General features: G+C 43.8%; 2 protein-coding genes across 2 annotated transcripts; both read left to right on the top strand.

Moving 5' to 3' along the window:
- Positions 1-64: 64 nt before the first annotated feature.
- Positions 65-12,995, top strand: LOC308304179 (uncharacterized protein; the record flags this gene model as incomplete). Its single annotated transcript, XM_080748738.1, has 13 exons — positions 65-229; positions 4,636-4,776; positions 4,861-4,942; positions 5,109-5,281; positions 5,528-5,664; positions 5,972-6,040; positions 6,500-6,665; positions 7,175-7,262; positions 8,548-8,723; positions 9,041-9,183; positions 9,363-9,531; positions 11,086-11,176; positions 12,704-12,995. The coding sequence occupies exons 2-13, from the start codon at positions 4,710-4,712 to the stop codon at positions 12,993-12,995; spliced, it is 1,653 nt and encodes a 550-aa protein (XP_080604864.1). The 5' UTR covers positions 65-229; positions 4,636-4,709.
- A 4,789-nt stretch (positions 12,996-17,784) lies between these two features.
- LOC308304178 (uncharacterized protein) lies at positions 17,785-20,305 on the top strand (the record flags this gene model as incomplete). The annotated part of the gene is made up of 7 exons (XM_080748737.1): positions 17,785-17,866; positions 18,208-18,338; positions 18,571-18,730; positions 18,913-18,939; positions 19,598-19,691; positions 19,805-19,832; positions 19,947-20,305. 7 exons carry the CDS (start codon positions 17,785-17,787, stop codon positions 20,055-20,057), a joined length of 633 nt encoding a protein of 210 aa, XP_080604863.1. The 3' UTR covers positions 20,058-20,305.
- Positions 20,306-21,086: the final 781 nt, after the last annotated feature.

The following is a 21,086-nucleotide window of genomic DNA, read 5'->3' as shown; positions in this document are numbered from 1 at the left end:
ATACTTTTGTATGCTCTTGCCCCTTCGTGGAATTGCTTCAGTAAAACTGTAATCCTATTGAATTCTCATAATTTTATTGAAGTTTTGTCATTATTCAAAATAACTACATTGACATGTTTTCAACAGTTGCTCAGCATTTGTCCCAAAATGATGACATGCAATAACAAGATATGATTTTGAATATTTCGATTTTAGGACTGGGGTTTGCAAAGGACCTTGAATGCAGTGGGTAAGTACATGGTTATGTACAGAGTGACATAAATGAACTTGCAGTACTTGTCCAACAAGGGATAGGATAAAAGACTAAGAGCATAACTACTGTGACACAGCCAACACAGTTGCATTGGGCCCGGGACATTTAGAGTTAGGGTCCACCTGTGTCTTGAGTAAAATAAAATAATATACATAATGTACAATTTACATTTATACTGAATACATAGATGCTGGCAACATGACCGAATTAATTTGGGTGGAGCCTGGTGGCTGCTGCTAGCGCCAACAACAGGAAGTCAGAAGAGGCTTGGACTTTTTGATCGATTGAATACTTTATGAATACTTAAAGACATAACATACAAGAAATCCTCCCCACTAGCAATAAAAGGTAAATGGTGCATTTATATAATGCCTTTATCAAAGGCTCTTTACATAACGGTAGATTGTGCATTACATTCACCCATATTCATACACTGATGGGCGATGCCGATGGTGGAAGAAACCATGCAAGGCCTGCTCATGGGGAGCAATTAGGGGTTTGGTGTCTTGCTCAAGGACACTTCGACATTAACTCTGGGGGAGCCCGGGATCGAACTGGGAACCTTCCGCTTGCCAAGCGACCACTCTGAGCCTTATGTACAGAAAACAATTGGGGAGGGGGAGGGGGGACATTTCTGGTGTCGAGATAGAAGACCTTTCTAGGACCAGTTGCAAATTGCTGACAGGCGCTCTCTTATGTCGGGTTTGAAGGAGGGTAAGGGGTCACATAAAAAATTATCACTTTTGAATGGCTCACCAACTCTGCTGCATGAGCTGCTGCGCTCCTCACAGTCACGGCAGGTGCAGCTGATCCATGAACGGGCCTGTCGGGCTCAGGCCCAGGGGCCCAAAGTTCATGGAATTGGGTCAACTGAGACGCACTTTTCCAGTAGCCCCGTAAACCATCTTCCTCTGGAAAGCTACATTCCATTTGCTCTCAAATTGAATCAGAATTTCAGGAGAAGGAACCCGCGCCCCCTTACAGGTTTACTTACTTTTCCTTCCAGAATCCTGAATTCTGGAAGCTGAACCAAAAAGACCCCTTTGGTTTTCTCAGTTTACTCTTAGTTAGAAAGGTGTTGTGAAATGCTTTGTGGTACATGTAGTTCTGTTCTCCGTCGCTATGTGCATTTGTTGCTGATAAGGCAAATACATGCTTCCAGTTGTTACACAACTCAGATTTCAGTTCAGCAATTCTTGTGAAATGCTTTGTGGTTTATCAGAAAGTACCCTTCCAAGTAAGTTGCAGTAGACTAACCTTTCTTCACATGTGCCATTTTTGCTGATGAGACGAAAGCATTTTCCATTCGACTTTAATACCATTAATAATTGCGTAAAATGTGCGTGGTGGGTTTCCTCCCTGATAAAAACTTTGGTGTGGGGTTTGTGGTCAGTGATCTCTAGAAGCAATGGTAAAAAGTGTTGAGGTAACCTGAGAGGGAGGGTGTGAAAGCTCCGTGGCTGGTTTTCACTGAATTCATTACCACATCCTTGCCATAGTCAGACTAGGTGGCTCATTTCCACTTAATGTGACTCAGTCATAAGGTTAAGGTTAGCTGTGCCGTCTTGTGGAAGTAGCAGTGATTATATAAAGCTCTGAGTCGCACATTTAGTCCTATTTTTTTCCATTAGATATGTTGATGGACAAATGAAATACAAGGGCTGGGAAAATCGATCCTTGCAAGTTGCAAGTTGCAACACATTCTCACTCCCAACTCATAACATACTGAGGCTTGGTCAGGTCCTCCTTGCATCATTGGGCAACACATTATGTGATATGGCTTTAGCTTTAGCTGGGTTTTTTAGCGTTGCTTCAGAGTATGTGATGTGCAATGCAGACTCAGTGTTCAAAACTCCAATGAAAACACTCAACGAAGGCACACTATCAGAGTGACCACCATGGCATTGTGCGTTCTGTCCTCGACTGTATGGTAAGCAAATGGAGTAGGCCTACGTTAACATAAAATTATAATGGCGGGGGGGGGGGGGGGGGGGGGGGGGCTGAGGGGAGAGGGTAGCAATAACTTTATTAGGAAAAAAACGTGGCTTACTAGTAGGAGTAGGCCACGTTGGCGAAGCACATAGGAAGAGGATGTATTGATGAGAAAATATAAATGTGGTGCAACTACTTAGTACAGTGTTTTTGGCAACAAGTGTTTGAAAACAAAATGGTCATAACATAGTAAGTATAAATTGTTATTTTGTGAGTAGTTCACGCCCAAAATGACTTTTTTTTCTAGTGATCAATCACCACCATGGACACTTGAGTTCAATAATATTTTTTTGTATTTTTGTACAAGACAAAAAAATATTCTTGAAATCAAGTCTCCATGGTGTGAAGAATCATCATTTTGGGGGTGAACTACTCCTCTAACAGACATTGTCTTCGGCCATCACTGGTGTGATGATATCTTGGCCGTATCTCCAGTTCTCGTCAGTGTTGTCGGCTCCTCCGGGAGCACTGGTCACGTCACTATGTGCGCACATCAGCGGAGGCGTCTGTGGTGGTGGGGGGGGCTTGTGGTCAGTGATCTTGAGGTGAGCACAGCATCTTTTAGCTCGTCTGGGAGGGAATGAGTGGCATCTCGGTTTCGCTCTTAAGTTGTTGCCGCACACCTTGCCACAGACTACGTGGATTGTTTTCCACTTAGATGTGAACCTGTGACTCTTCATTCCGTTATTCAATACCTATATTTTTATACATCACAGCATTTTCACACCTGACACAGACACAGAACCAGAGTCCAGGTTAGTTTCCATGTGCTATAATGCTGTCATGCCAAGTCACTTAATCGACCGGTCAGGAGCCCGGCCAATGATGGAGTCATTCACTTGCTTTCTCTCCTTTACGTGGGGAGTGGACCAGAGTGCTATTTGTATTTTTGACGTTTTTGAAGTCTTTGAATATTTCAAATCCTTCTGAGGTTTTTGAAAAACCTATGTCAGTGGTGCTCAAACTTTTTCATGTGAAGGACCCCCAAAATGATATGTATTTGGCCACGAACCCCCATCTCAAAATATTTAGTTCCAGGGACCCCCCAGAAGCAAAATTTGAGTTACAAATGTTCGCTTAAAAAAGTACATAGTATATTGAAAAGATTTGCACACATTTTCACAACTTTTCAAAAATAGCAGATCTACAAGGTCGCAGTACGGGTCTCGTGCCACGCTGTGAGCTTTTATACTATTTTTCAATAGTTATACAAATAGTTAAGGGCCCCTCCACCTTGGGCCCTAGTAACTCAGTCCCCCCCCCCCCCCCCCTGACGCCCCTTGTTCCTGGTACCTTCATGTCTCATCCGAGCCACGACGACCTCAACTGCAAAACACTGAGGAATGGACAAATCTGTTCAGAGGCCTGTCAGCGAATAGTCAGCTGTGTGACCAGCCGTAAATGAGGAGAGCCACCAAAATCTCAGTCATCACGGTTTACTCGACCAACAGGAGATGTAAAGAAACATCAGAGGTTTCAGTAGGCCTAGTTTAAGAGACACCAGCATATCCACACAGGGTAAAGGCCCATTCCCACTGGGCCAGATAAACAGATAAAAAAATATCTTTCTCCATTCAAGTGGATCGTAAGATACTGATAAAAAAAAAAAAGATATCTGTTTTTTTTGACATTTTGTTTATCTGGCCCAGTGGGATGGACCTTAAGAGAAGAAACATTCTACTGTAAAACATGTGACAGGAGTTTCAATAGTCACAGCATGTTCAATGAACATGCTCTTTTTATAATAATTTCCCACATATAACAAGTTACTGAAATTCAACCACTTGTGTTTGCTACTGACAAATGCAATTAAGTTCAAACATAAAATCACAGAGGCTTATGTTCCCTAAAGATGGCCAAAATGTTTGTAGGATTTTTACCCAGAATTTCAAGATAAAGCTTGTTTCTATAGTGGGAAATTGACATGATAGTTCAGTTGGTGATAAAAGCATGAAATTTGGCACAATTCATCCGGCAGCCATATTGGAAAATATGCCACCATATTGGAACCTAATGTTTTTCTAATCTTGCCTGGTCTAGACCATATTCTCTTATATCAAAATGAGGGGGAAATCAAAGATTTACAGCCTAAGCAAAGTGATCTTGTCCAAAACGTAGGTCCAGTTACAACCATTTTGAAAACTCTCTGGCCATCTTGGAAATGTCAGAATTTTGCGTGGCCAGAGGTTTGATTATCAAATAGGATCATATGAAGGTCATCTGTGCCAAATATCATGCTTTTATCACCAACTGAACTATCATTTATTGAAATCAGCAATTTCACACCTCACTAATCATGCTCCATTTCCATGTAAAAAACACCTACTCCGTAACTAATCATGCTCCATTTCCATGTAAAAAACACCTACTCCATAACTTTCAGTTGACAGGAAGTGGGCTGTGTCAGGTGCATCATTTTGTCACATATATACAACATACATGTACTGCCAGTCTCTATTCTGCCATGGCCCCTGCTGGACTGTTTCTCCTTCTCTACCTGACTGGCAGTGTGATTGCCAGGGACACCCCAGGTTAGTAAATGTTGTTCTTTTAATCATTTAGGATTAAGTTGTTATTGCAGTTTTAACTGTCTATGTTTGTGTTTGTGTTTGTAGATGTGAGCTGTCTGCTGGTGGATCTGGACTATGTCCATTGTAGCTGGAACACAACAGAGGTCAACTACACCTTCTACAGCAGGTGTGTGTGTGTGTGTGTGTGTGTGTGTGTGTGTGTGTGTGTGTGTGTGTGTGTGTGTGTGTGTGTGTGTGTGTGTGTGTGTGTGTGTGTGTGTGTGTGTGTGTGCGTGCGTGCGTGCGTGCGTGCGTGCGTGCAGTGGTTGATCTCTGATTCGGTTTCTGTTCAGGTTCCATTCAGATTATAATTTCCAAGAGTGTTCATCCTACACCTCAGAGAACGGCTCGACAGGGTGTGATCAGCGATACAATGACCTAAAAAGTGAAATATTCAATACTTTTTACACAAAGCTGACACATGACAATGACAGTTTTCTTCAGCAACACAACCTAACATCCAAAGGCAAGCACATTTGATTATAATATAACGTTTATAAATAAGGGACATAAAACATTGTATTTATAGTATTATTATCTTTAGCAGACACCAGCCGCATCAATCTAATTATCTTATTTAAGAAAAAATAATAATATAACAATCTCCAATGTCAAGTAATTTCATTCTTTATGAGATACCTCAGGGCTCCTAAAGCTATTATTGTTAACTGTTACTTTACCTCTTTTTATTAAATGTGTGTTACCTCTTCAGTCAAGTTGAATCCTCCAGTCAGCATCACTGTCAAGAACAACTCCAACAACATGTGTTTCTATTGGAATCACACCAATGGTTGGTACGACTGTCTGGAAAATGAAGTTCGCTACAGGACCAACTACAACAAATGGGAGGTAGGCATGGAATTTATAAGAAAAGAAGCAAATGCCCAAAGGATATCATTTTCATAAATGTAAGATTTGTAGATTCACATAATCATGTCTATGTCTCATCATTCCTCTTTTGTCACCTTTCTTTCTTTCTTTCTTTCTTTCTTTCTTTCTTTCTTTCTTTCTTTCTATCCTATTTGTTCGAAAGGTTCACCTTGTCATATAATCTATTCATTTTGGAAAATTTATCTGGAGACTTCTGTACGATCTCAATGCTTTCCTTATCGTCCAACAACCTGTCTCTGTTGTACCCTTGTCTCCTTGTGTTCAGAACTCTACATTCAACATGCAGAGTTACAGTATCTACCAGACCTCCAGCACCTCCCATTATGAGCTTCAAGTGAGAAATGGGCCATGTATTTAAAATACACATTTCAGTTATTCTTTAATATACTTCTGGGAACAGTATTGTTTCGTAACTAAAAGAAACAAAATAACTGACAAAAATGTGATAATAGTAAATGTACCCCTATTGATTCCGGATGGGGACCAAAATGCATTTGGGTCCCCATCCGGAATCAATGGGGGTACATTTATTGTAATCAAATTATTGTCTTAGGAATGCCACAAATACAAACAAATATTATTGAACTCAAGTCTCCATGGCATGAGTAATCATTAGAAACATTTTTTGGGGTGAACTAGTACTCCTTTAATTTTCGATTAATTAATTTCAAAGCCTGTAATTAATTAGATTAGTGTTATGCTGGTCATTTCATTGTGGAAACCAGCAAGTTCACAAATAGGAAGTCTGCATCTTCTTGTTCCCTGTGGAAGTTCTTGACTGCCATGTGTTCAGTGTTCCAGATACACCATGCAGAGTTACTGTACCAACCTGCCCTCCAGTAACTCCCGCTATGAGCTCCAGGTGAGGTTCAGGGTGGCCAGACACTGTGGAGAGTCCATAGACTGGAGTGACTGGAGTAAACCTGCCTACTGGGGTTTTATGAAGATCGGAAGCACAGGTAGGCCTATAAAAACTAAAACGACACTTGGGCCGGATCCAAAATGTAATATATGACTAATCAGTGTGTGAGATTTTTGTTAATATCCATGAGTGTGAAATGTGAAATACATACTAAATTCAGGAAATATTAGCCTACACTGTAGGCTAATATTGGTGACTGTTGCATACTGTAGGCCCTACAGTATGCAACACTGCACATTATGCTATTAGTATTTTGCTGAAGCAGATGGGTTTGCTCAGTGTCATGTTCCCTGTATGTGAGAGCGAGAGCATGTGAGAGAAATGTGGGCACCAGGAAGAGTGGGCACTCTGTGTGTGTGTGTGTGTGTGTGTGTGTGTGTGTGTGTGTGTGTGTGTGTGTGTGTGTGTGTGTGTGTGTGTGTGTGTGTGTGTGTGTGTGTGTGTGTGTGTGTGTGTGTGTGTGTACAGACAACTTATACCTGTACATACAGCCCCATGTTCAGACATTTAACCAATTTGAAAGCAAAAATCTTTTGTTGTTTGTAGATGTGAGCTGCTGGCTGGTGGATCTGGACTATATCAATTGTAGCTGGAATATACAAAACACTGAAGTCAACTGCACCTTCTACAGCAGGTTAGTGTCTTCATCACAGAGCTTAAGTGGATGGTTGGAAGACAAATCTAGAAGCAAAGTGATTGCCTGTCCGTGTGATTATGTTGCATCACAGATGTATCTACGGTTAGACACTCACACACACACACACACACACACACACACACACACACACACACACACACACACACACACACACACACACACACACACACACACACACACACACACACACACACACACACGGAATATGGAATCCATATAAAAGAATAGAAGAGGGATGTAAACAAAGTCAGCCTGACAATGGCCAAAATCATTATTTTACGCTTTTTGTCGTCATTTTTTAAAAGAAACACATATGAAGCTCTTTTTTTTTTAAATATTTTCGTAACATTATTTTTCTGTTTTTCAAGAAAAAGTTGACTATAGCTCCTTTAAGTAAAACATGTGAGTAGTACTTCTTCCATCTTTAAGGATGACTTAAAGCTGGCAAGTGTCAATTAACTTTAGGTCTGGAAAAGTAATTGGGAGCCTCACGTAAGTGAAATTCTCTTCTCCACTCTGATCCACCCAAGGCTACTAGTCTAGTAAATCTAGGGAAAACATACACTCAGGTTGGACAACATTTTATTATTTAGTTTTTCAACTGATTCTGTTAGGAAATTAGGTCTACTAGCCAGGATAAAAAATCTACCATGATCTGCTCACTGCATCCACTCACAGTGGCCAAATCAAGTTGGGCTCCCATCGACTTTCTATACAGGAGGAAAATACCCAGAAAAAAGAATCAGCTTTAAGTAGGATGTGAGGGGTCTAACTAGGGGTTTGTCATGGTGCTGAATCCATTGCAAGCATTTGTTTTGCACAAAAAACATTCCTTGGGCTAAAAATTGCCCCAGAAAATGATGGTTTAGTGATGAAAAGTGATGAGTCATCAAAGAGATCATCTTTTGTTGGCGTTTTCTGGGGCCAATGAATGTTTTTTTTGTGCAAAACAAATGCTTGCAATGGATTCAGCATCATGACAAACCCCTAGTTAGACCCCTCACATCCTACTTAAAGCAGATTTCTTTTTCTGGGTATTTTCCTCCTGTATAGAAAGTCGATGGGAGCCCAACTTGATTTGGCCACTGTGGGTATTTGCAGTGAGCAGATCATGGTAGATTTTTTATCCTGGCTAGTAGACCTAATTTCCTAACAGAATCAGTTGAAAAACTAAATAATACAATTTTGTCCAACCTCTGCCTTAATTTTATCGGACTATACTGACATGGCCTCTGATCTCTGATAATGTTTCTGTGTTCAGGTTCCATCCAGATAAGGATTTCCAAGAGTGTACATCCTACACCTTAGAGAAAGACTATACTACTGGATGTAATCAGTCAAATTATACGCTAGAAACTCAGAGGGACCTTATTTTTTACACAAAACTGACACATGGCAATGTCAGTTTTCTCCAGGAGCACAATCTAACATCCAAAGGTAAGATCATTTTAGTCCATGATTCAAGTATTCCATTGATTTAATGAGACATGGCACATGGCATATTGTTTTCTTAATTATTTTACTTTATCAACCCTCAGAAGATTCAAACACTTTTTCAATATTAAATGTCCCAACGCTCAATTTATTTTATGCTAAATGTCAAGCTGTCTCCGGGGGCAACATTAAACTTTCCCTCTTTATGAGAGACATTATCTTAGTGTTCATTATCATCATTAACCTCAGGACTCCTAATGCTATTATGCACTACCCTCAAAGTTTTGCCTCTTTTCACTAATTCTGTGCTAAACTTTCAGTCAAGCTGTATCCTCCAGTCAACGTGACTGTTAAGAACGACTCCAACCTGTGTTTCTATTGGAATCACACCAATGGTTGGTACAAATGTTTGGAAAATGAAGTTCGCTACAGGACCACCAACAAATGGGACAACAAATGGAAGGTAAGCATTACCCCCCCCCCCCCCCCCCCCCCCCCCACACACACACACACACACACACACACACACGCACACACACACACACACACACACACACACACACACACACTTTTTTCTTTCTCTTATTCCTTTCAGGCCTCCACTCAGCCTCTCTTGCTGTAAAATGTTCTCCTTGTGTTCAGCATTTTACAATCAGCATGCAGAGTTACTGTACCAACCTGCCCTCCAGTAACTCCCACTATGAGGTCCAGGTGAGGTCCAGGGTTGCCAGCCGCTGTAGAGAGTCCAACTGGAGTGACTGGAGTCAACCTGTCTACTGGTACTGGGGGTTCATGGAGAGCATTGACAGAGGTATAATACCAGTAAGACTCCCTAATCGGGAGATAAGCGACCGTTGGTCGCTTATCTCCTGTCACACTTCTGACATCAGTATGACATCACACCGTACACAAATGACCCTTATATAAGACCGGCATTATCTACCGACAGATTAGTAACAAGATGTCAAAATCATTGAAGGTTTACCCTACTAACCAACTGTTCCATAGCAACCATGTTTTTTACCTTAGCAACCAACTGTTTACCCTAGCAACCAACTGTTTACCACAGCAACCATGTTTTTTTTACCCTAGCAACCAACTGTTTACCCTAGCAACCAATTGTTTACCATAGCAACCATGTTTTCTTACCCTAGCAACCAACTGTTTACCCTAGCAACCAACTGTTTACCATAGCAACCATGTTTTTTACAGGGCCTGGGATTGATGACATCAGAAATCTCCATATATGGGCATGAAAGGGATTTTGTTTCTGGAAATATGTCTGTGGGGTGCCACATTTGGAATAAAACACTTACATCACACATCTGGATATCCATACAGCCCATCTAGTTTGCCTGTGTCCATTTATGCCCATATATCTGATGACATTGGGACAATGATCTCCATATATGGGCATAAAACTTATGTTAATTAGTAAAGCCTGGGGATCTCCATATATGGGCATGAGGGCTTTCCATAACCGCTATGGAACAGGCATACAGTAGCAGCAGCGGCAACCTTTTATTTCACAGGATGGAGGATCAAGTGCTTTAAATGCCACCTCAATCGTTTGAACATGAGTGCTGTGTTCAGATCGGATGGATTTTGTCTCCATGGTAAATAGCCTACTCCCCTACGGGAGTCCGAGATCAGGTCATCTGTGCACTGTGCAGTATAGGCTTGTTTTTTCTCCAATACCTTATGGGTCTTGATTAGACCTTAAGGCGACATAATTTGCCAACCATATTTCTTGTTCCCTCATTTTTCAGTTCAAAGATATTACTCTTTAAATAACTCTGTCTTAAAGGAGTGCAAGTTGTTGTATTTGACCAATTGTTAATTTATAACCAAGTACACTTTTGGTTAATCGTCCCGAAGAAGTTCTGGCTAATTCAAAGGTCTTTACTCACACCTAAGTCCATGTTTGCTGCATCCTTAGTGGCAACAACATAAGGTCCCCAAACAACCTGTTTGGAGCAAGGTATCTTCTTCGGGACGATTAACCCAACGTATACTTGGTTCCCCAATTGGGGGTTTGGACTCCGAATGCTCAACGAACAGTGCGCAGCACCTTTTAAAGATGTGATGACCTCATCAATAGTTCAACCCACTTTATTCAGTCTACCTACAACCTGCCAATAAATAAATACATAAATAGTACCTCTATTAAAATGGGTTCATCACGGAAGTACTGAAAATGACACAACAAAAGAGTCTACCAAGCTACACCTAACCGGACTAAATTGGTTTCAACAGAACACAGATGTCATCAGAGTGATCTGATGAACTCAAGGGGATACACTCCCTGCTCCTAACATTTTTATGTCCCAGCCATTATTTTTGTTTTAACTGTTTGTGATTGTAGATGTGAGCTGCTGGCTTGTGGATCTGGACTATGTCCATTGTACATGGGCCGGAATTGACAAACCACTGGTGAACTTCACCTTCTACAGCAAGTTAGTGTCTTCATCACAGTGCTTAAAGGGGAAAAACTCTTGGCTGATTTTGTAGTTTGTTTTCCAGTTCAGCCTAAAAACATCAGCAGATTAAAAACCCTGCACAATGCTGCTGACCTTATACAGTGATGTATAAGCAACCAAGCTGTAGCTAAAAACTATAATGGGTCTTAGATTTAGGTGTGTGAATGTGCAAATATGAAAAGTGCCACACCCATCTAAATTTAACACATCCATTTTTTATTTGATTAGCTGCAGCTGTGTTAATTTCTTACTAAACTGCCATTTTTTTTTTTTTTTTTTACTTTTTTTTTATTGCAGCAACCACTTTAACTCATTTACTGCCAGAATTATTTTCTGTCTTTGGTCTCGTCCAACTCCTCAGATGATAGTCAATGAGTTAACTCATTCACTGCCAAGAATATTTAATGAAAATAGCCCTTATTGACAGCTATATTTTGTTTTTCCTTACCTTTTAGACTAGAGTAGCCACAGAAAAAAAAGATCTGTTTTTTTACATCGATCCCCCAGTCATTCTTGCATGCTTACATGCAAAGCATACATGCTTTCTGTGCTTCTGTAGGGGAAAAAACGACTCGTTTGAGACATGCAATCCATAGTTATCGCTGATTTAACCGAGAGCAAGCGAGAACACGCAAGCAGAGAAAAAGACGATTCTGTGAAAAACATAAACAGGAAGCGAATGGAGATGTGGTTTTTCGATTACGTCATTTCATGTGTTCCGCTTCCGCTGTGATTTTCCAAAAATGTTTTGCGACCAGCCCCATCTGGGGAGTGCAGCTTCTGATTGCGATAACTTTGCATGCACATTCACAATATAAGGAACAAATGCCAACTTTTTAACATTGCCCTCTAGTGCCACCAGGAGGATGAATTTTGCAACAAAAAAAAGTAATATTACTCACATATGGTACAAATTTTGTCCAACATCACGCAAATCGGTACACATTATCTCTATAGTCAAGTGATCAAGACGGATCCACCTGATAGGCGAATTCCGAACATTTCTGGCCCACAATAATAACAATCTGACCTGGCGGAGACCTGTGCTCCGAGGATTGCTTTTTAACATATTTTAGTGTACTGTTTAACTTTAAAACAATTGTTTATCTGATTTAATCACACATTATGTTTTAGTTTGACGGGCAATAATGAATAAATTGACTCTGCGTGCATGTATACGTCTGTGTTCAATGACTGATGTCTGATCATATTTCTGTGTTCAGGTTCCAATCAGATAATCATTTCCAAGAGTGTACATTCTATACCTCAGAGAATGGCTCTACTACTGGATGTAAGCAGCCATACAACAAGCTAGAAAATCAGAGGTTCCATCCTTTTTACACAAAGCTGAACTATGACAATGACAGTTTTCTCCAGCGACACAAACTAAAATCCAAAGGTAACATCATTTGGTTCCTGCTTAAATAATTCTTCTCATATGTTTATAATAGGACATAGGCACATAGCACATTGTACCACCAATGTTGTGCCACACGTTCCTAGTCCCTCCCCTGCACGCCATACAAGGGCAAGGGCCGGGCGTCTCTCTCAGCCTGCAGCCAGCACAGGTGTGACTGATCCCAATCAGCCCAGCTGCTCCTCATCACCATCATCAGAGGCTGCCCTACATAAACCGCAGAGAGCCGGCGCCCGACGCTTGAACGTTAACTACTGTGGCTCCCTCCAATCCAAACCCAGTGTCTCCACGCATGCTCCTCCGTCCACTCTACAACCCCTCACTGGATTCCCCAAATGCCACTCTCCATCCTATGGGAGGCGCTCCCACAACCCGTAATGTTAAAATAAATCTATATTCTATAACTTGACTTTCTTGACTCTGTTGTCTTTGTCCTTGGGGCCCCCGGCATATTTGGCTCGCTACTTTAGTCCAGCCTAACAGAACGTTCAAGCCAATATGAGCGAAGCCGGGCCCCCAGGGGCAGAGCAACGGAAACCACCTGAACTACGTGAGCTAGTGTTTGGCCATGCCTCACAACTTTCCACTTTAACTGAAGAATTGAACGTGGCTTTCCCCACCGTCCAAACACAAATATCTAAGCTCGAGAATACTTCTCAAGCCACTGTTGGAAATGTGGCTGCTCTTACTGGTCAGGTGAATGCCATTGCGGGACTCTTAACAGGCATTCAAAAGTCCCTAGATGCCCTTACAGCCCGTATCTCTGCCGGAGAGGATCTAGCTCCTATTCCCAGCTCAGGTTCAACCCCTTCCAACCAACCTGCCAACCCTGTCCTCCCTGCTCCTCAGCAGCCTCGGTCTGAGCCTGGTTTAGTCACTCCCAGGCCATTTAATGGGGATTTTGGTCAAAGCCGGGGCTTCTTGGCACAGTGTGAGTTACTATTTACACATCAGCCCTCCAAGTACGCTTCTGATGGCTCCAAGATTGCTCTCATCATGTCCCTGCTGGTCGACGAGGCCCTCAACTGGGCTATAGCAGCAGTGGAGAACAACTCAGCTTTTGCCACTGACTACTTACAGTTCCAGAGTGAGTTTCGAGCTGTGTTTGATCACCCTGTGGACGGACAGGACGCTTCTAGCTAGCTAGGTGTTCTGTGGCTCAGTATACCTTACAGTTCCGGATCCTTGCTGCTGAAAGCCAGTGGAACGACCACGCCCTCCTGAGTGTCTATCGCAAGGGGCTGAGTGATGCCGCTAAGGATCTTATCGTTCGTGACAGTCCGAAGACCCTTAATGAACTCATATCCCTGGCCCTCAAGATGGATGCACGGCTTCAGGAGCGTCGTGCGGACCGTGCCCAACAAAGCTCTCTTCGCCCTGTGCCCAGTCGCTCAGTTTAGGTGTTCCCCATTACACAGTCTTCCAGTTCCACTCCACACCCACGATTGCTTATGCTTCCATCGGCTCCCTCAACACCTGGGTCTGAGGAGCCCATGGAGATTGGCCGATTACGGCTTTCACAAGCAGAGAGGGAACACAGGTTGAGTAACCAGCTGTGTCTCTACTGTGGAGAGCCAGGGCATTTCAAAAGGGCCTGCTCTATCCGCCCCAAGAGATCCCGCTCGCCGACAGGAAGTGTTCTGGTGAGAACAGTAACTGTTCCTCCATCTAAGAAGAATCCCAACCGTCTTTTCCCCGCTACCCTGGCCTGGGACAAGGATTCACTGTCTGTTAGTGCCTGCATCGATTCTGGTGCTGATGAGTGCCTTATAGACATCTCTCTGGCTCACCAGGCAGGCATTCCCATGGAACCCTTAGATCACGCTCTGACCCCCCAAGCTATTGATGGGCACCCCTTAGGTCCTATTTCCTTTGCCACTGTACCTCTCAAGCTCACACTTTCTGGCAATCACACTGAGTCCATCCGCTTTTTTGTTCTGCACGCCCCGACTACGCCTTTCGTGTTAGGTAGACCTTGGTTGGAGAGGCATGAACCACACATCTCCTGGGCCTCGGGTCAGATCTTGGGCTGGAGCACTGCATGTCATGCATCCTGTCTGCACTCCGCCCTGTCACCCCCCAGTCGTCCCAGGCCTGTGTCCTCTCCCACTGATGTCACTGGCGTTCCATCTGTTTATCATGACCTGGCCCTGGTCTTTTGTAAGGATAAAGCCCTTTCACTTCCCCCTCACCGGCCTTATGATTGTGCCATTGACCTCCTTCCTGGGGCGCCTCATCCTAAGGCACGGCTCTACAACATCTCCCTTCCGGAGAAGGAGGCTATGCGCAATTATATTTCGGAATCCCTGCTCTCAGGCATAATAAGACCATCGTCATCCCCACTTGGAGCAGGCTTCTTCTTTGTGGCCAAGAAGGATGGCGGCCTGAGGCCTTGTATTGACTATCGCGGTCTTAACGACATCACTGTGAAGAATAAGTATCCACTTCCCCTCATTAGTTCCACTTCTGAGCCACTCACTCATGCCCGTGTGTTCACTAAGCTAGATCTCCGGAACGCCTATCACCTAGTCCGGATCAGAGAGGGCGACGAATGGAAGACGGGCTTCAATACTCACCTCTGCCATTTTGAATACCTGGTGATGCCGTTTGGCCTTTCCAATGCCCCGGCAGTCTTCCAAGCCCTTGTGAACGATGTATTAAGAGATATACTCAATGTCTTTGTGGTGGTGTACCTGGACGACATCCTCATCTTCTCCAGGTCTTTGGAGGAACACCACCAGCATGTTCGTCTGGTTCTCCAGCGGCTGTTGGAGAACCGCCTCTATGTCAAAGCCGAGAAATGTGTTTTTCACTCTGACTCTGTGACATACCTTGGCAACATTGTGGAAGCTGGACAGATGCGTGCCGATCCCGCCAAGGTCAAAGCAGTGGAGGAGTGGCCACGTCCCACTAACCGGACTCAGCTCAGACGATTCTTGGGTTTCCCTGGTTTTGTACGCCGCTTCATCAAGGGATTCAGTCAAATCGCTGCCCCTCTCAATGCCATTACTTCCATCTCACGTCCCTTTTCCTGGACCCCCGAAGCCGAGGCGGCCTTCTCCAAGCTCAAGGCCATGTTTTCTACAGCCCCTGTGCTGATCCACCCTGACCCAGAGAGGCAATTCATTGTGGAAGTGGACGCCTCGGATACTGGCGTTGGAGCTGTCCTCTCTCAGCGCTCTGAGGAGGACCAAAAGGTGCACCCATGCGCCTATTTCTCTAGGAGTTACGACTCAGCTGAAAGGAATTATGACGTGGGAAACAAGGAGCTGCTGGCGGTCCACGATGCCCTGAGGGAGTGGAGACACTGGTTGGAGGGAGCGAAGCTGCCGTTCATCGCGTGGTCAGACCACAAGAATCTGACCTATTTGAAGACGGCGAAGAGCCGCTGGGCCCTTTACTTCAGCCGGTTTAACTTCACTATCACCTACCGCCCAGGCTCAAAGAACATCAAGGCTGATGCCCTCTCCCGTCAGTTCTCTAGCGAAGGTCCTGTTGCCCAAGAGGGTCCCGACACCATCCTTGCCCCTGCCCGGGTGGTAGGTGTCGTCACCTGGGCTATTGACTCGGTGGTAAGACAGGCCTTACAGACCCAGCCTGACCCGGGCAACGGTCCCCAGAACCGGCAGTTTGTTCCTGATGCTGTCCATACACAGGTGTTGGAGTGGGGTCACTCCAGTCGTGTTGCCTGTCACCCCGGAGAGCGCCGGACTGCACAGTTCATTAGCCAGAGGTTTTGGTGGTCCACCCTTAAGAAGGATGTCAGGGAGTTTGTAGCCGCCTGCACCGTCTGTGCCCGCAGTAAGGCTTCACACCGTCCTCCTGCAGGCTTGCTACAATCCCTTCCCATTCCGAGTCGGCCATGGTCTCACGTAGCGATGGACTTCGTTACCGGCCTCCCGGTGTCTCAGGGCTGTGACACCATCCTGACTGTGGTTGACCGTTTCTCGAAGGCAGTCCATTTCATTCCTCTCCCAAAGCTCCCGTCTGCTGCAGAAACGGCGGACCTCCTCACCCTTCATGTCATCCGCCTTCACGGAATTCCTTCTGACATCGTGTCCGACCGTGGTCCCCAGTTGGTCTCCAAGGTGTGGAAGGCCTTTTGCAAGGGTATTGGGGCCACTGCCAGCCTCACCTCTGGGTACCACCCTCAGTCTAATGGACAGGCTGAGCGCGCTAATCAGGCAGTTGAGGAGGCTCTTCGTTGTCTTGCTGCCAGCAACCCCTCTTCCTGGTCAAAGTACCTACCTTGGGTGGAATATTCCCTCAACTCCATGGAGAGCTCTGCCACTGGAATGTCACCCTTTCAATGTTCGTTGGGTTACCAACCTCCTCTCTTTCCCGAGCAGGAGCTGGAGGTGACCGTTCCGTCCACCAAGGCCCACCTCCGCCGGTGTCGACGCATCTGGAAGGCTGCCCGGGCTGCGCTACTCCGTGCCTCTGCGTGTGCCCAGCGGGGTGCCAACCGGCGGAGGGTGCGTGCCCCTGTTTACCAGCCTGGCCAGAAGGTTTGGCTGTTGGCCCGGGATCTGCCCCTCCAGACTTCCCAGACTTCTACCCGCAAGTTGAATCCCCGGTTTGTCGGCCCCTACACAGTGGACCGTGTCATCAACCCTGTTGCGGTTCGTCTGAATCTGCCTCCTGCTCTCAAGGTTCATCCTGTGTTCCACGTGTCTCAGATTAAGCCTGTGGCCATGAGTGCCTTGTCTCCACCAGGCTCTGGCCCTCCGCCCCCTCGAGTCCTGGCGGACGGTGATCCTGTTTGGACGGTTCGGAAGGTACTCGCCGTCCGTGGTCGGGGAAAAGGGTTCCAGTACCTAGTGGACTGGGAGGGCTTCGGCCTTGAAGATCGTAGCTGGGTGCCCCGGTCCTACCTTGCTGACCCCTCCCTGTTGGACGACTTCTACCGGGACAACCCAGGGGCCTCCCCTAAGGGGGGGGGGGTACTGTTGTGCCACACGTTCCTAGTCCCTCCCCTGCACGCCATACAAGGGCAAGGGCCGGGCGTCTCTCTCAGCCTGCAGCCAGCACAGGTGTGACTGATCCCAATCAGCCCAGCTGCTCCTCGTCACCATCATCAGAGGCTGCCCTACATAAACCGCAGAGAGCCGACGCTTGAACGTTAACTACTGTGGCTCCCTCCAATCCAAACCCAGTGTCTCCACGCATGCTCCTCCGTCCACTCTACAACCCCTCACTGGATTCCCCAAATGCCACTCTCCATCCTATGGGAGGCGCTCCCACAACCCGTAATGTTAAAATAAATCTATATTCTATAACTTGACTTTCTTGACTCTGTTGTCTTTGTCCTTGGGGCCCCCGGCATATTTGGCTCGCTACTTTAGTCCAGCCTAACAACCAAAATGTAATTATTTAAAATGATCGTTTATCTTTAGCAGCCCTCATTTAAAATAATTATTAATTTAATTAATAAAATGGTACAAATGTCACATATCTCACATAAATGACATTATCTTACTGTACGTTCATCATTAACTTCAGGGATCAGTTACTAATGCTAATATTGTGAACTTTCCTCAGCTGGTTTGGTTCTTTGCCTCCTTTCATTAATTCTGTGTTACATTTTCAGTCAAGCTGTATCCTCCAGTCAATGTGACTGTCAAGAATGCCAACCTGTGTTTCTATTGGAATCACATCAATGGTTGGAACAAGTGTTTGGAAAATGAAGTTCGCTACAGGGCCAACAACAACAAATGGGAGGTAGGCATGGAATTGTATATTTTTTAAATGAGCAACTGCCCAAATTGTTCCCACAAAGGGAATATCAGTAATAAGAATCATGCAATGCTGAACTCATCATTCTTCTTTCTTTTTTCTTTCTTCTTTCATTCTTTCTTTCTTGTTCAAAATATCAACCTTTTATCAAATCATCAATTCATTATTAACCCGATACTATACTCATTGCTTTTCCTCCATCTGAACTTGTTTTCAGAGTTCTACATTCCGTGAGATGAGTTACTGTGTCAACCTGCCCTCCAGTAACTCCAGCTATGAGCTCCAGGTGAGGTTCAGGGTGGCCAGTCACTGTGCAGAGTCCGTATACTGGAGTGACTGGAGTCAACCTGTCTACTGGGGGTCCATGGAGCGAAGAGGTATTTAAAAATTCCCACTAGTTTAACCAGACCAAACTTGTTTGAACAGATTTACATCTGTCTCGCTTTTGTATTATATTACGAATTAGATCAAGCCACACTCCGAAACACATTATATTATATTTGTCTTATTATTGTGTAACAATGTGTAGACTAAGATCAGATCTCATTTGTTTTGACAGGGGTCAGTCTGGAAGAGGTCCGCGACAGTGAGTAGAGAAGATTGATTCATATTCTTATCATTTGAAGACCTCATTTCACCGGATTAGTGCAACTCCAGCAAAAAGGCTACAGGTTCTTTCTTCGACTGTTGCAAGAGTTTGCCACAGTCTAAGAAATGCAACCATATACTTTGATCTTATAGCTTACCTTCACTGGTTGACAGTGCATTTCAGGATTGATTTTAGGATTTTACTAATAACTGTTAAAGGCCAGTCTCCCAGTTACATTGTAGATACGATCAGGCTTTTGTGGCCAGGGCACCAAGGATAAGGCTAGTCAGTATCATCTTTTAAATCACTTACGAAGATTTTTATATCAATCTCTTGCCTTCTCTTTTGTCTCTTTTATCCATGTTTATTTCCTCATATATGTTTTATTTTTGTCTCAATTTTATTTTATTTGTTTTATGGATGTTTATTTGTCTTCCAGAGACAAATAGTCATGACTGAGACTTTGTTTTCACCCCTGTATTAGTTGTAGTACAGTCTTTTTATTACTGTTACTTCTACTACTACTACTACTACTAAATTGTATAATGGAGTTTTAAAAACATTTAAAGCCCAAGAAAACCTAAATAGGCTATACTGAAAACAATGTTGATTAATTTATACTAATTTGATTATTAATGTCAAATGTTCTATGCAGTTGATCAGATCATCCAGCGTGTCGCTATGGGAGTCAAAGTGTTGGCAGTGCTGGTGTTTTCTTTGGTCATGTTGGGGATGTGGTTGTGGATCTGGTGAGTTTCCTGTCATTACTCTTGTCAGTATTGCAGCAAAAACTAAAAAGCTTAAAAGATGTAGCTATTCCTCTTTAAAACAATGTGTCATGTTTTTTTGTTTTTTTTTAAAGGAAACAAGACTCTGTTATGGACAAAGAAGTGAGGAGAGCTCAATTATTCTCATTGATTACACTTCTTCATATACTGATGAATTTGATAAATGATGATTTATTATGAATGTGATTCATAATGCACTGTGCTTTCATGTTCCAGAAGTGCGGTCCAGATTATGTAAACATCAGTGGAAGTGTTGGTCGTCGGCGAGGCTTCTTCTCCCCTGCTGATTCGGACAGCAGGGTAGTAGAAGAGGAATCCAGCATGTAAAGCAGTGGTTCTCAACCTTTTCAGGCTACGACCCCCCAAATAATCATATTTTAACTGGGGACCCCCTCACCCTGACGAGCACAACAAGTTGAGGCATTTATTATAACATGGTTCTATTGTGAAAATAACAGATCTACATGCTTACAACGCGAGGCGTTGTGAGCATGTAGATCTGCTATTATCACAATTTCTGCCTCTAACATTTGACAATTCGACCAATGTTTAATTTGTCATTTTAGAGGTATTAATAAGTCCTCAAATTGTCACTTTAGAAATGTGCAGATACGCTCACTTAAAACTGTATTTGTTTACTGTTGAGTGAGAAAACAATGTTGCACATTAAGTTAATCATCTTGGGATGCCCAAAATAATTTGGGGACCCCCCTGAGGGTCCCGACCCACAGGTTGAGAACCACTGATGTAAATAAAGGAGAGAGCAGCATGGAATGGACTAAACTGCATTTGGAATGGACCTGACAGCTGAGTGAGCAGACAAACCTTATCTGCTGCCTGTATACTGAAATACAGCTTGTGAAGCCAATTAAGATCATTTAGCTCAGGGGTCTTCAACGTTTTCAGGCCAAGGACCCCTTAGTTGAGAAAGAGATGAACCAGGGACCCCCACAACCTTTTCATAGTTTCCAAATAGTTTTCGGTTATTTTCAGTTGTTTGACAGCACAATCATCAGTGTATTTTGGATTCATGTCAATTTGTGTTTTCAGATATTTAACCACTTGAACCGTCAATACTTCATACATTTGACCTTTCACTCTGTACTAGTCTGCTCTTTTACCCCTCTGGACTAAACCTCTTTGCCGAAAATAAGCTGCGAGGCGTTGTGAGCTTGTAGATCTGCTATTTTTGGCAAGTGGTTAATATAAAAAAGAAGAAAAAAAAAAGGTTTCTATCACACAAAGATTTGGAGGACCCCTGTAGTAAGTTAGTTTAGCAGAGGAAAGGTGTTTTTCTATTATTTTTTGTTCCTGCTATGAAGTTACTGCACCTCACCAAACATGTTATAGTCTGCT

Source organism: Nannobrachium achirus, assembly GCF_963921795.1.
Source record: "Nannobrachium achirus genome assembly, chromosome: 19".
In the NCBI taxonomy this organism is placed as follows: Eukaryota; Metazoa; Chordata; class Actinopteri; order Myctophiformes; family Myctophidae; genus Nannobrachium; species Nannobrachium achirus.
The sequence above is the reverse complement of the archived record's forward strand: the minus strand, read 5'-3'. Positions and strand labels throughout refer to the sequence as shown.